Consider the following 15205-nt stretch of genomic DNA (forward strand, 5'->3'; position numbering starts at 1 on the left):
ATAAGATCCATGTAGCTAGGCCACATAGGAAGTAACATTTCTAATGCCATGAGAAATTCACATTATAAGTCAATGCCTAGAACAATTTGGAGGGCAGTTTGGAGTGTTTATCCATGTTTACAGGAAACTGGAGAACCGTTCACTAACAACCCCTTCCAGACTCTCACCCAATATATTTGTTCATCACTGTCGACATTCAACCTGAGATACAGAATCAGTAGGAAATATATTTTCAGACTTTTATTGTGAGGAATTGTCTCATTGTGGGGGTGGGGAAGGCAATTCTGAAATCTGTAGGTCAAGTTGTGAGGAAAGGCAGGCTGGAACTCTTGGGCATGAGCTGAAGCTGCTGTTTATAGGAAGAATTTCTTCTGGTAAACCTCAGCTCTTCTCTCAAGACCCATCAGCTGATTAAATCAGGCCTACCAGGTTACTTTGGATAATCTCCATTACTTAAAGTTAACTGACTGTGGACTTTAATCATATGTACAGCAACAACTAGATTTGTGTTTGATTGAATAACTGGGGACTGTATTCTAGACAAGTTGACTTATAAAACTGACCATCAACTTACATTAGTCATCCTTCACTGCATAACAAATTATTCCAAACTTAGTGGCTTAAAACAACAACATTATCTCACAGTTGCTGTGGGTCTAGGTCTCTCACAAGGCTGCAGTCATCTTAAGACTTGACTGGGAAAGCTCTGCTACCTAGCTCACTCACATGGTTGTTGGCAAGATGCATTTCCTCATGAGTTGTTCAGCTGAGGCCTCATTCCTCATGAGCTGTTGGCTGGAGGCCTCCCTTGGTTTCTAGCCACTTAGGCCTCTCCATAGAGTATCTCAAAACATGGCAGCTTACTTTTTGAGAGGGAGCAACAGAGAGTGCCAGCAAGTCACAGTCTTTTGTGACCTAATCATGGAAGTGACATATAATTACTTTTGCTGTATTCTGTTTGACAGAAGCAAGTCACTTGATTCAGCCTACACTGAAAAGGAGAGGATTACACAAGGGCTAAACACCAGGAGGCAAGGTCACTGGGAGCTATGTCAGAGCTGCCTACCATAACCCTAACCTAACCCATTACAGTATGTCACCTCCTCTTGGGGATGATCCAGATTGGTTGTCTTTTTTCCATGAGAATTCAGTGGTGACTTCTGGGAGCAGAGGAAAGTACCCACAGAACCACTGGGAGCAAAGTCATCGTCCAGTTTCATTAACTGGTGTTTTTGATCTGATTAAAATGATCTGTTGGGGGCCGCCCCGTGGCTCACTCGGGAGAGTGCGGCGCTGGGAGCGCAGCGGTGCTCCTGCCGTGGGTTCAGATCCTATATGGGGATGGCTGGTGCGCTCACTGGCTGAGCACGGTGCGGGCAACACCAAGCCAAGGGTTGCGATCGCCTTACCGGTCACAAAAAAGAAAAAAAAAATGATCTGTTGGTTTGTTTAGGTCATATGAAATGTGTATTAATTTTCTGAAGTAAAAGTAGGTATTATATGAATGTCCATCCATCCACTGAGGTTAGAGTAAGCACACCCACACAAGAATATTCTTTTTGCAATTCCCCTCATTGTTCAGCTCCTAACTCCTTGCTGCTTGGCAGCTCAGTCAAGGCAGAGGATAGCATGGCTGTGTGCAACTTACAAATAGCTGATGACAGCCAGACCAGCCAGCCCTAGAGAGATCTTCACTGGGGAAGCTGTTAGAATTTTTTCATTTGAAGTCTTAGTTCTTTATAAATGATTTTCTTAATGTGGAAGATTTGCTTATGGGTCTATAAGCTGTAGTAGAGACAATTACCACACATGCTTGATCTTCACCAGTCTGCAGATGCTTTTCTTTAGATGCAGTCACTTCATATGAGCATATATAGGTGTAACATAAAGATTGAGTTCACAAGTTGTATATGCTGCATTTGTTTCTATAGAGAAGCACTGCATATGGGTTTATTTTTGGTAATCCAATTCTGGGTGTCCCAGTAGCCTGATCATACAACTAGGGCATTAGTGTTAGCACATGAGTCTATGTAAATATATATTTCAGTCAGTATCAAGGTGGTGTGCTTCCTGCCAAGATCATCATTTGAGGTTCAGCTCATCACATAGAGTGTCCAAGGCAACAATTTGTTATTATTACAATGGATGGACTTGCCCATCCTGGAGCCAATCTATTTTATCGGTGAACTGTGCTGTCTTTTCAGGTGTCAAGTCTTGTAAACAAAGCCCTCACTGAGCCAGTAGTTTGGGCAGAGTAGTAGATAAGGCTGTTGATATGTTGAATGCAGAAGTTCTCAAACTTTTTCAGGTCACGGTGCCCATAATTTTTTTCAGTGTCCCTAGGCTAGTAGAAATACGTAGAAGTTCCATTTATTAAGTGAAGTCAAATAACTAAGTATTTTTATCCTAACATCTTAGTAACCATTTGAAAAAATAATACACATAAAATTTTTTGTGTACCGTTATTTCATTCTTAACCACAATTGTTTGTTAATGGGATGTATGCACGTGCCTGTTGAACACTGCACGGCTTTCAGACCTTGGAATCAGATTAGACATGACCTCATTTGCTGTTCCATGTTGATTTTTACATATACTTACTTTTTGTCATCACAACAATTACTGAACACCCAACTTTGCAAATATATGTTATCATACAGAATATAGCATGATATAACATGAAACTTTGAAACTGCTTTCTGCCTCAAGCTAGTTCACACCGTTTCTAACAGGTAATCAAGTAAGGCTGTGTTTGTCTTAAAATTTAAATATTCCTTGGCAGCCCTGTGAGTGTGTGCTGTAGCATTCAGGGCATCTCAGCCACTGTTTGGAAACAGCAGGTCTAGTGGGTGGGCAACCACTTGCTTGTGAAAGTGGCTAAGGTTTTAGGAGCCAGGTTTAGCCCTTAATTGGAAGTAAACTTTCTTTAACACAGTGGAACTTTTGAGAGTTCATCCCGCCTTATGGGAGTTTAGCTGAGAGAACCCATTGCACAGTAAGGTGTTGGTTTAGTGAGTCAGGACTCCTTTCAGTGAGACAGTCTGTCTCAGTTAGGCCCAGTTACAGGCTAACAGTAGCAGCCCTGAAAGGGAGGAAGTCCTTGTGTCCAGAAGCCCAGTGGCCAACAAACACTGGTGTAGTCTTTTTGTCAGAGATTCTGATCAGCTACAAGTTTGGTCACAGATATTTGTAATTTCTTGGGATCTGATGGAGATAGGGAACTCCTAGGAGGGCTTTATTTACTATTGTCTGGACTGCTTCTCTAAGGCTTCTTACTATAGAGTTCCCTGATAAAATGACGGCCATATAATCTCCAGTATTTAAGAAGCTCAGGGATGTTTGGGGGTTACTTTTGGTAGGGAAATAGGGACCGGGTCCAAAACCTAGTCCTGTCCCTGTTCATCCCATTCCCATAATTAAAAAAAAATTTTTTTAAGAGCTTTATTGAGGTATGAGTGACATGCAATAAACTTTACATAATTAAAGTAAAATTTAATAAGTTTTATATACATCCATGAGCCTATCACCACAATCAAGAAAATGAGCATTTTATATCCATCACTTCCAAAAGTTCCTTCATGCCCCTTTGAAATCCCTTCCTCCTGCCTTTTCCTGTTTCCCAACCTCATCCCCAGGCATCTATTGATGTACTTTCTGTCACTATAGATTAGTTTTAGAACTAATGATAGTGTCTATAGTTTCATTCAAATGCTATCATACAAGGGCTGGCTAGTTAGCTCAGTTGTTTAGAGTGTGGTACTGACACCAAGGTCCAGGGTTTGGTCCCTGAACTGGCTTAGCATCCTCAAAACAAAACAAAAAACAAACTATCATACAATATATTTTGGGGGTTTTTTGCCTGGCTTCTTTCACTCAGCATAATTATTTTGAGATTCATCCATGTTGTTGCATGTATCAGTAGTTCATTCCATTCTATTGTAGACTAGTGAATATACCACAATCTATTTGCCTATTGAACACTTGTGCTCTTTTCGAGTTTGGGCTATTACAAATACCTTCTATTAACATTTATGTACAAGTCTTTGCATGGACATATTCTTTCATTACACTTGGGTTAATACCTAGGGAGTGTGCTGTAGATTGAATTGTGTCCCCAAAGTTCACATATTAGAAGCTTAATTCCACTGTAACTGTTGAGGGTGGGAAATCCTATTACAGTAATTGAAAGGTAGGGCCTTGAAGAGGTGGTTAGATTGTAGGACCATGCCGTAGTGAATGGATTAAAAATGGTGGTCATGGGTGTGGTTCTGAGAATTTGAAAAGAGCATGTGAGAGGTTAGTCTCTCTCTGCTCCACCATTTCTGTGATGTGAGATCCCTGAGTCACTGTTGTTACCACCAACACCCTCACCAGATGTGTTTCCTGGACTTTGGACTTCGGAGCGTCTGAAACTGTAAGCAATAGATTCTGTTTTCTTTGTAAATCACTCAGTTCTATGTATTCTGTTATAAGCAACAGAAATGGACTAATACAGGGAACTGGTATCAGAAGTGGGGTGTTATTTGTAACAAATACTTGAAAATGTGGAAGCAGCTTTGGAACTGGGTATTGAGGAGAGGCTGGAAGAATTTGGAGGAGCAGGCTAGAAAAAGCCTAGCTGCTGGCAGGAGTTTAGAAAATAAGAAAACCAGGAAAAGTTTGGAATGTTTTAGAGACTGGTTAAATGGTGGTAACCAGAATGCTTATAGAAATATGTACTATAATTATTAGACATTATTTTTACACCTAAAGTTAGAACATGGCTTAAATATTGACAGTGGTTGTTATTTCTGGGGATAGGCTTGCCTGTATATTCCAAATGTTCTACAATGAACAGAATTACTTTTGTAATTATAAAAAACTAAATATCATTATTGTAATGGAATTTTCATAGAGAAATAATCATATAAATATACAAACTTGTGCAAGGATATTTGGTACAGCATTGTTTGTAATGTTAATAAATATCCATATTTCTGTCAAAAAAAAAAAAAAAAAAAAGAAATATGTACTATAAAGACCACTGTAAATGAAAAGGGACTTATTGGAAATTGGGGCAAAGGTCAATCTTGCTATGAACTGGCAAGGAACTTGGGTGTACTGTATCCATGACCTATGACTTTGTGGAAGTTTGAACTTAGGAGCTGTGAACCAGAGTATTTGGCAGAAGATATTTCTAAGCAGCAAAGCATTCAGGAAGCTGCATGGCTACTTGTAACTGCTTATGCTGAGTCATGGCAGCAAAGGCATGACATAAATACAGAATTTAAAAAGAAAGCAGAGTATAAAGATTTAGAAAGTTTGCAGCCTGGCCATGTGGTAGAGAAGCAGAGAGCATTTTCAGGAGAAAAGTCCAATGCAGCAAAGAGACTAGTTGCTAAAGACATTAACATGGCTATGAGGCAGCCAGGTGCTAATAGTGAAGACAATGGGAGAAAGGCCCTGAAGGCCTTTCAGAGATCTTGGAGGCTGAGTATTCCATTACAGGCCCAAAAGCTTAGAGAGACAGAATTGTCTTGGGGAACAGGCCTGAGGCACCCTCCACAGGTTCTCTGCCTTGGGAAGCTGCTTCCAGTACCAGTGCTCTAGCTGCTTTGGCTGCTCCAGCAGTAATTAAATTGGCCCCAGGTGTGGCTGGATCTGCAGCTTTGAAAGATACAAGCCAGGAGCCTTAGCAGTGTCCATGTGCTGGTAAGTTTGCAGGCTAACAGAATGCCAGAGCTGTGGGGGCTTGGGAGCCTCTACCCTGATTTTAAAGGATCTATGGAAAAGCCTGGGGATCCAGGAAGAGACCTGACACAAAGGCAGAGTCATTGCATAGAGCCTTCACTAGAGCAATGCTGAGCAGAAATGTGGGGTCAGAGGTGTAGCAGAGAAACCCTATCAGGTGCCATGCCTAATGGAGCCATGGGAATAGGACCACCATGGCGACTCCAGACTTGTAGAGCTACCAGTGTGTAACACCAGCCTGTGATAGCTAAAGCATCACCTCAGACCAGGAAAACTGTAGAAGCAGAGCTGCTGAAGATTTGGGGGCTCAACCCTCATACCAGCATGCAGAGGATGTCAAACATGGAGTCAAGGTACGTGATTCACCAGCTGTGAGATTTAATGCCTTCCCTGCTGGGTTTCAGATTTGTTTAGGACCTACTACCCCTTTCTTTTGGCCTATTTCTCCCATTTTGAACAAGAACATGTACCCTGTGTTTGTTCCACCATTGTATGTTGGAAGTAGATAACTTGTTTTGAATTCAAGGATAGGAATTTGAACTTTGGACTTTTGAGTTGAAACAAGTTAAGACTTTAGGGATGTAATGAATGTGTTTACCTGTGAGAAGGACGTGAATTTGGGGGGCTGGGGTGGAATGCTGTGGATTGATTGGATTGTGTCCCCAAAGTTCATATATTAGAAGCTTAATTCCCACTATAACTGTTGAGCTCACTGAGCTTCTTTAAGATGATTATGTTTAATTCTTTGTCAGGTAGTTCATAAATCTCTGCTTCTTTAGGGTGGGTTACTGGTGTTTTATTTTGTTCCTTTGGTGGTGTCATGTTCCTCTGATTGTTTGTGATCCTGGTGGCCATGTGTTGGTGTCTTTCCAGAACTGGGCACTTATTTCAGTCCATTGGTGCCAACCTGGCACTGGGATGGGCTGGAATCTGAATCCACAGGTGCTGGCCTGGATCCTGTGGTTATTGGGGTGGCTTGGTCCTCTAGTACCAGCCTGGAGTATGAGTCCATTTGGGCCTGCCTGTCACTGGGTTTTACTGAGGTGGGGCTGGGTGTTGGGGTCCGAGGCAAATCTTTTGCTCACTTCACTCTCCTTCATCTATGCAAAAGGTATCTGAACTGTCACAGCCTGGGGATGTGAAGGGGTGATGCAGGTAATGTGAAACTATTTTCCCTACCCTACCAAAGAATCTTTTCCTATTTCTGTGCTACACTCAGGTGTTGTAATCTCTCACCTGCTTTCCTTAGCTCTTCTGAAGGTATTTTGATGCATTGATAGTTGTTAAAATTGATGTTTCTGTGAGGAGACCAGCACTGGAATGTCCTATTCTGCCACTTTGCTGATGTCCTGAAAACATACAGACTGTCTGCCTGCCATTATTTCCTCTCGTCAGAAGAGCGAAGGATGCCCTGCTTTCAAGTTATCCTTGGGTTGTATCTGCCCAAAGTTCACAGCTGACCACTCCATATGTTTCCAGAGCTGTGCTGGGTGCACCAGCCCAGGGAGAGGCCCCATCTTCTTAATTTCTGTCAACTTATGTCTTATAGTTTTCAGTGTACAGGTCTTCTACATCTTTTGCCAGATTTATCTTTAAGTATTGTATGTATGAAAAAGTCTTTATTTCACCTTTATTTTTGAGAGATATTTTCACTGGCTATAGAATTCTAGATTGATAGCTTTTGTTGTTTTTTTTTCAGTACTTTACAAATTTGTTGCTCCACTGTCTTCTCACTTACGTTGTTTCTAAGAAAAAATCACTGTTATCCTTATCTTTGCTACTCTTTATTTAATTTTTTTTCCCCTCGCTGTTTTTAAGACATTCTCTATTACAAAGACTTTATTGTTTGGAGCAATTTGATTATGATGTGCCTTAGTGTAGTTTTCTTCATGTTTCTTTTGCTTGGAATTCATCAAATTTGGAAAGTTTTGGCCATTGTTACTTCAAATAAATTTCACCTTTCTCTTCCTTTATGGATTCTATTTACGTGTGTACTAAGCAGCTTAAGATTGTCCCACAGCTCAATGAGTCTCTCATTTTTGTTTTTAGTTTTTTTCCTCTCTGTTTCAGTTTAGATATTTTCTTTTGTGTGTATATATATATATTAAAGTTCTATTGCTGCCATAACAAATTACCACAAATTTAGAGGCTTAAAACAACACAGAATTATTATCTTAAAGTTCTGTATTTCAGAAGTCTAACATGGGTCTCACTGCGCTAAAATTAAGGTGTTGCAATGAAATACTACTCATGCATAAAAAGGTATGAAATTCTGTCATTCACAGCAACATGAATGAGCCTAGAAGACATTATGTTAAGTGGAATAAATCAGGCACGGAAAAATAAATATGGCATGTTCTCATATTTGGGAGCTGTTAAAAAGTTGAGCTTATGTAAGTAGAAAGTAGAATTGTGGTTAACTAGAGGGTGGAAAGGGTAGAGGAGAGAAGAAGGAATAAGGAGAACTTGTTTAACATATACAAACTTACAGCTAGATATAAAGAATAAGTTCTTGTGTTCTGTAGTAGTGCTAGGTATTTATAATTAATAATATTGTATTGTATATTTTCAAATGCCTAGAAGAGAGACGTTCAGATGTTCTCAACATGATGAAATGATAAATGTTTGCAGTGATGAATATGCTAATTACCCTGATTTGATCATCACACATTGTACACATGTATTGAGATATCACTCTATATCCCATAAATATTTAAAATTAAGTGTCAATTTAAAAATAAATTAAAAATCAATAAATAAAATTAAGGTGTTGGTAGAGCTGCATTCCTTTTTGGAGGCTTAGGCAAGAATCTGTTTCCTTGTCTTTTTCAGTTTCTAGAGGCTACATGCATTTTTTGGTTTGCTGCCTCCTTTCTTCATCTTCAAAGCAGAAACAGCATGTTGAGTCCTCTTTGCATCACCTCTCTCTGACCTTCTCATCTACCTCTTCTTTTACTTTTAAGGATTTACATAATTAGATTGAGCTCACCTGGATAATCCAGGCTAATTGCCCCCTCTAAAGGTCAGTTAATCAGCAACCTTAGTTGCATCTTAATCCTTAGTTCTCTTCTGCCATGTAAAGTAATATAGTCACAGGTTTTAGGGATTAGGATGTGGACCTCTTTGGGAGGGTATTATTCTGTGTACCACAGTATGTTTTCAAGTTCACTAATCTTTTTTCTGCACTGTCTAGTTTGTCAGTACTTCCATCTAGTGTATTTTTTTTATCTCAGGATTTTTATTTCTAGAAGTTCAATTTGGGTCTTTTTATATCCTCCATGTCTCTACTTAACACCTGTTAGTAGTATTAACATTCAGTAGACTAAATGTTCTGTCACCTTCAAATTCATATTTTGAAGCCCTAATCTCCATTGTGATGGTATTTGGAGGTGGGGCCTTTGAGAGGCTGGCAGATTCCCCTTTCTGTCAAGTTTCAGGGGAATCACTGCAGCACTGATGACTTTTTCTAGGGCATCACCAGCAAGACCATATAGGGCCTTACAAAGGTACTGTTAGATGCCATGTTCTTCAAATATTGTGGATTTCCTCACATACAGATGAATGTTCTGGGCATATCACCTCTGTTTCTTTATGTGAATGTGAAGAATGTTTGTTTATATATAAAGGATCTTGAAGATCTGACTGATATTCTTTCTCTCCATGGGATAGGGATTCTCATAGTAGAGGGATAGGTTGCTGTTGTTAGAATATGATAAAGTGGTAGCCCTAGATGAGATTTTGAAGGTCATTTGCAGTAGTCTCCCAGTAAAAGATGCAGGTAAGGAATCTGAATTCCAGAAAAGTTAGATGTTTTGTCAAAGGTCATGCAGCTGTTTGGTGGCTTTACTATGAATATAAAAATATAATTGTTTTACAATTTGCATCCCGCTAAGTTATGGGTCTGATAGACTAGGAGCTGACAGATTAGATTACCAATAGCCACAGGTGAACTGAAATTTTTACTAGAATAGATGATGTCTAATTAATAAAGCTTTATCTTTGTGTTTCAGGACTAAAAACTGAAAATTGTGTTGAGAGCCTAGGTAAGATATGCTTTAGAGTATTGTCTCTGTAATGAGAATTTTATCAGTGTTATTTCTCACAGGTCTGGGTTAGAGCCACCCCACCACTGGACTGTCCTACTGTCAGCCATTATTTTCTCAAGGCTAAATTGTGCTAATGCTCCTTCCTTATCAGGTGGAGAGCCCAGGAGCCTCCACTGCTTGCTTACCCTCTTGCCGCCCCCAGCCTTGCCTATGGATGTTTTCCCAAACATTGCATTGCCCTGGGCATGCAGGGAACATGCCACTCTCACCTTAGTCTGTCTTTACAAGAGCTTAAGTACTCCTGAATGTCCCTACATCTTTAGCCATTTCCCACATGGCTCCTGTGAGCTCCTAAGAGCTATGTTCCTATTCCTGTGTTTTATATATTAGGAAATAACATTTGGGAGACTAATGGAGGAATGAAGTGAATATGGTTCAAGGTGGAGAGGACAGGATGACAATGCTAATACAGTCTATTTCACCTTCCTCAGGGAAAAATAGGAGGATGTAACAAAAATCATCTTTCTTAGAGCACTGTGGGAAAGAGTTGGGAAGGTAGACAGAAAATTCTAACAGTATTCAGGAACAGCATTATCAAATAGTCCCAGAAATTTGAACCAAAGTTGCCAGGTGTCATCATTGGAGTGATGCATGCTGTGGATGAATTTTTTTGAAGATAACCTTATTAAAAAGTTTGAAAAGAAAGGTCAATTTCTAGCTATCTTCCTGGCTAGCTTTTCTATGAATTCTTCTTCATGTAATTAAAATGAATTTATGTCTATTTGTCTTGGATTAAAATTTTGTATTTCTTATAATAACCATATTATATGTATCTTAAATGTAAGCCAACTCAAATATTTATTATTAGTAAGCATTTAAAAGTGGACCGAACCTGATATTCACATCTGAGCATAGTACTATGTAATGAAAATATGTTTGTATTTCAGATTATTTTCAACCCATCTATGTCTACAACCCTGGTGAGTATGCTCTAATTTTTTTAAATAATCCTTACATGGGTGTTCAATAGCTCTTTCAATTAAAAACTGTTTTGCAAATTTAGCTCTTAGCTGAAGAAAAGGAGTACTTTGCAGATATAAAACAGTAACTTGGCAGATATGAGGAGGGGGAAAAATCCAAAAAAAACTATTCTGGGGAGATTTATCTCCCTCAAATGGGAGAGTTGGCTCTATAGAGATCTGAACAATATGGTGACATTCTGGGGAGTAAGGGTGGTAGAACCCAAAGAGCCAATGACTCTTGGCCAGGTCTGGGGGCCTCTTTAGGTATAGCTTTATATTCAGTCATTGACATTAGTCTGTGTGACCCCACATATTCAGATGAAAATAGAAAACTCAGCATGTTTGCACGTCTCAAATATACTGATGTTTAATGTTTAAAATATCTGGGTGGTTAGATGCTGTTATTTTTTAAGTTTCCACTTATGGAGATATGGCCCAAATTATTTCTTTGAGTTTAAGCTCCTATTGTCTTTGGCCCATGTAGCTACAATCAGTTTTCCCTTGTTAAAGAGAGAAAAGGATCCAGCCTTTCTTAAATACTATGTTTGGGAAGATACTTCCTGTCCTGATAGAAGTCAAGCATTTCATGCCCCTAAGGAGTTGCTTAACAATCACTCTTCTTCTTGGCCCACCGCAACCACAAGTTCTACTGATAACTTCACAGGGACCTCAGCTAATTCTTCAAAATTGATTTTTTTTTTTTTTTTTTTGGCTTCTTGAGATTGCCAGGAGACTAGCTATACAAGTATGTGATGTTTTTTTCTGAATAGAAAGGTCCAGAAGAAGGTTTCAGCCTATTAGCCAAAGTATATTTAGACTCTGACACTTAAATTCAGTAGCAGTAGTTTACTGGACATATCAAATGGTTCTTTATTGCCATATTACTTAAAAATAGTTTTGCTGTAGTTATAGTAACTCCCAATTCTTTTGTTCCATCGTTAAAACTGACTATTTCTTTTTGTGACTTAGGTGACAGAAACCAGAAACTTGAAGACCCTGGTAAGACATTATCATAAACTCTGGGTGCTTACGTTTTGCAAAACAGTTCCCTTTGTGAGTGAGATCAGGTAGGCAAGGCATGGAAAAGAAAAGTGAAAAGAAAGCAGAACCCACCTTAGCTTACTTGTTTGGTATATCAGAGACCCTCCTGGGTTTCGGATAGAATTATTTCTAAAAATGACATAGAAATTCTCTATTTCCTGTCTAACAATCTTTAGGTCATCCCAGCAAATAGAGGAAGATGTGACTAATTATTCCACAAACTCTTGTGACCGAGAGTGTTGGGCAAGAAAAAATACAATTTTGATTTAGGAAAAAAATAGGTTTTTTTCCCTAAACTAAAATGATGATTCTGTATATTTATTTCATCTCCAGCAATCTGAGTATCAGATGCTGTTAGCTATATCCATTTAATTATTTAGTACATTCCAAGGTATAACTTATCCCCAAGTTATTGTTTTTGTTTTATTTTTTAATGATTTAACTCAAATGTCTTCAAGGGTTCTGGGACAGGAACATTCTCATAAAACTGGTGAGATTATAAATTCAAACAACTTTTCTGAAGGGCAATTTGATAGTATGTGTTATTACTCGTCTTTAAAATGTTTATGCATTTTGGCCTGGTTATAACACTTTCAATACTTTTGTCAAGGAAATTAGAGATTAACACAAAGGTTTGTGTTCAGAAATGCTTATCACAGTGTTATGGTAGCAAAAATTTAGAAACAACCTTAGTGTCTAAACTTGGGTATTTAAGTTACCTCTATATTATGAACCACTAAGCAACTTAAAAATAATCATGTTTTTGAAAACATTTAAAGATATAAGATAGGGCAGGCTGGTTGGCTCAGTTGATTAAGTGTGGCCTTGTACCACAAAGGTCAAGGTTTTGGTTCCCAGTACCAGCCAGCCACCCAGAAAAGTAAAAATAAAGATATGAGAGTACTCATAATAAATGATAGGATATAAAACAGCATATAGAATATAATATTGACTTTATTAAAAGTATATATGCACACATATATAAAAAACCCCAAATCTTTTTGCTATGTATACATATGTACACAAAGCAAAAAGATTGAAAGGAATTACACCAAAAATGTTACGAATGAATATCTCTGAGATCTGAAATTTTAAATGATTTTTAATTCTTTAAAATTTTCTGTATTTTTCTAAGTTATCTATAATTATGTATTATTTATAATCAGGAAACTTTTTTAAAAAATATGACAGCTTTGGGTCAGAGTCTTTGGACTGAATCTAAAAAAAAAAAAAATCAGTAAGAGATGTTTGCTTAATCTAGGAGAGATCCTGGGTTACTAGCCATAGTCCTTACTATAAATTAGACTCCAGTGGGTTAAATCTTCTCTCCTTTTCCCTTTCTTGTCCTTTGCCATTTCTCAAAGCTTTCTGAGTTTTCCATTTCAAAAGCCAAATATAAAGTTAAATTAATTTTCAAGCTGATTGCATTTTTTACTAAATAGTTCTTATTCTCATCCTTAGGAATAAAAAGTCAGGAGCTCACTGCCTTACCTGGTAAATCATCTTTTTTACTTACTCTCTGAAACTAGCTACAAGGTTAAGAGGAGAAATTATTCCTAGGACTAAGAACATCACAGAGCATGGAGAGTTTGAGGAATGATTTAAGCTAGAACAGAGGGACTTCATTTCTTAAGTGCTTTGTGTGTTCCATGCAATGAACCAAGCACTTTATGCAGCATTTCCTGTAATTCTCACTCACTATAAATGAAGACTTGAAGTTCAGAGGGTTTAAGATAGCCTGCCCAAAGTCATAGAGCTAGTAACTATGAGGGTATTTCAAAACATTCATGGAAAAATGGAATTAAAAAATAATGAATCTTTCCATGAACTTTTTGAAGACCCTTCATATAATGAAAATAGAGCTAAACCAAACAGAAACTTAAACCCAGTACTGTTTTATTTAAAAACCTATGTACTAAAACTGCCTTATGAAGATAAATTTGGAGAGATAGGGGTAAGTACAGATAAAGGGAAGCATTAACATTGCAAAGTAACAGATTAACACTAACCAATATTCATTTCTCCCTTTAGGTATGAAAATCCTTGAACCCACCCAAATACCTGGTAAGACAGCTTTCTGTTTACTCTCTGAGCCCAAGTATGAGGTGAGAAAGATTCCCCAGGCAGTAGAGAGAATATTGTCCTGAGACTATTATTCATCAATGTTTCCCTTACTGACTGCTGCCTGTCAGTCATCTACAAAGATTTAGCCTGGGAAGAGAGAAGAGAAGATGCCTTACCTCTCAGTGTTCATGTGCTCCTGGACCACTGTCCAGGGGCAGGAAAGTTAGCTCTGCTGGGGGCATGGCTGAGGGAAAGGCTGCTGAGACCTGGATTATCAGTTCTGCAGCTAAAGTTGTTCAGTAGCAACCTGAACTTCATGCGCAGGCTGCAGGCTGACTGTTAGCTTGCCTAACATCTCATCATCTGGGGTCTCCAGGTGACAAAACACAGTAGTCTCCTGGCATAGACACACACTCAGTGAGGTGCCATGGCGAAGACTCCTATAAGCTTGGTGTGGGATTTGCACATTGCAGGTCTACGTAGCCAGAACTTTTAAATAAAAAGCCAGAAACTACAGTGCAGTAGGATTGGTGCTTGTATCTCTTGAACTCATTAGACAAGAATTTGGAAATTGTACTCTCTGAAGCAAACTGCAAGTCACCAGAAACTTCTTTCTTGTTTAGGAATGAAAATTTCAGGAACTTTCCCATTACCTGGTAAGCAATGATAGGCATGCTGGAGGGGAAGATGCCAATTTGGGGGGGATAGACATAACTGTCACCATTAGATGTGTAGGGAAGCCTTAAGTACGTTGTATAAGATCACATAAGTGAGTGCAGGACCCAGGTCTCTTTACTTATGACCCATTGTTCGTTCCTCAATACTTGTGGTTTCCAGTGTATTTACTATGGCAGATTTAACCTACTTTTAAGATATAACAATAAAAATGGAAGTTTTAAAAGTGAGGCTATCACTGAGGGCAAGGCCATTGAGGTCCCTTGAGCTTCTGTAGTCAGAGAAACTGAGCAGTTACTCCAGTCAGGTTCCACAGAAGGACCTCAGAACTTATGCTTAGAGAGGAGGAAAAAAATAGTAAGTCCCCCAAACTTAATTTTTTTTCCCTGAGACAAGGAGAAGAAAAAAATGTGGATGTCATTTGACATTTTACCAGAGAGCTATGGACAATAATGACACTTTTCTATGCCTTAGAATTGTCATCTTTCAATTGTGGCCAAGACTTGTCACATTTACCTCATGGGAATATCTATAAGGACTATTAAACCACAAAATCTCAGGTTAGAAATCCCTACCCATTGCTTAATTCTTTCTCCTGAGTTCATGAACAGCTTTGAAAATAATTAT

The 15205-nt window shown here is 38.6% G+C and overlaps 1 protein-coding gene across 9 annotated transcripts in view; it reads left to right on the forward strand.

Annotated features, from left to right (window-relative positions):
- Window positions 1-15205, forward strand: part of ART3 (ADP-ribosyltransferase 3 (inactive)) — a 36578-nt gene that overhangs the window by 16827 nt on the left and 4546 nt on the right. For 5 of the 9 annotated variants that reach the window (XM_063107646.1, XM_063107649.1, XM_063107650.1 and 2 more), the window contains exons 4-9: window positions 9741-9773; window positions 10724-10756; window positions 11768-11797; window positions 13301-13333; window positions 13871-13903; window positions 14527-14559. In XM_063107646.1, coding sequence (XP_062963716.1) covers window positions 9741-9773; window positions 10724-10756; window positions 11768-11797; window positions 13301-13333; window positions 13871-13903; window positions 14527-14559 — 195 coding nt within the window. The remainder of the gene's footprint in view (window positions 1-9740; window positions 9774-10723; window positions 10757-11767; window positions 11798-13300; window positions 13334-13870; window positions 13904-14526; window positions 14560-15205) is intronic. The other 4 variants (XM_063107648.1, XM_063107653.1, XM_063107652.1 and 1 more) reach the window with 3 other exon arrangements.

Source organism: Cynocephalus volans, chromosome 9 (genome assembly GCF_027409185.1).
Source record: "Cynocephalus volans isolate mCynVol1 chromosome 9, mCynVol1.pri, whole genome shotgun sequence".
Taxonomy (NCBI): domain Eukaryota; kingdom Metazoa; phylum Chordata; class Mammalia; order Dermoptera; family Cynocephalidae; genus Cynocephalus; species Cynocephalus volans.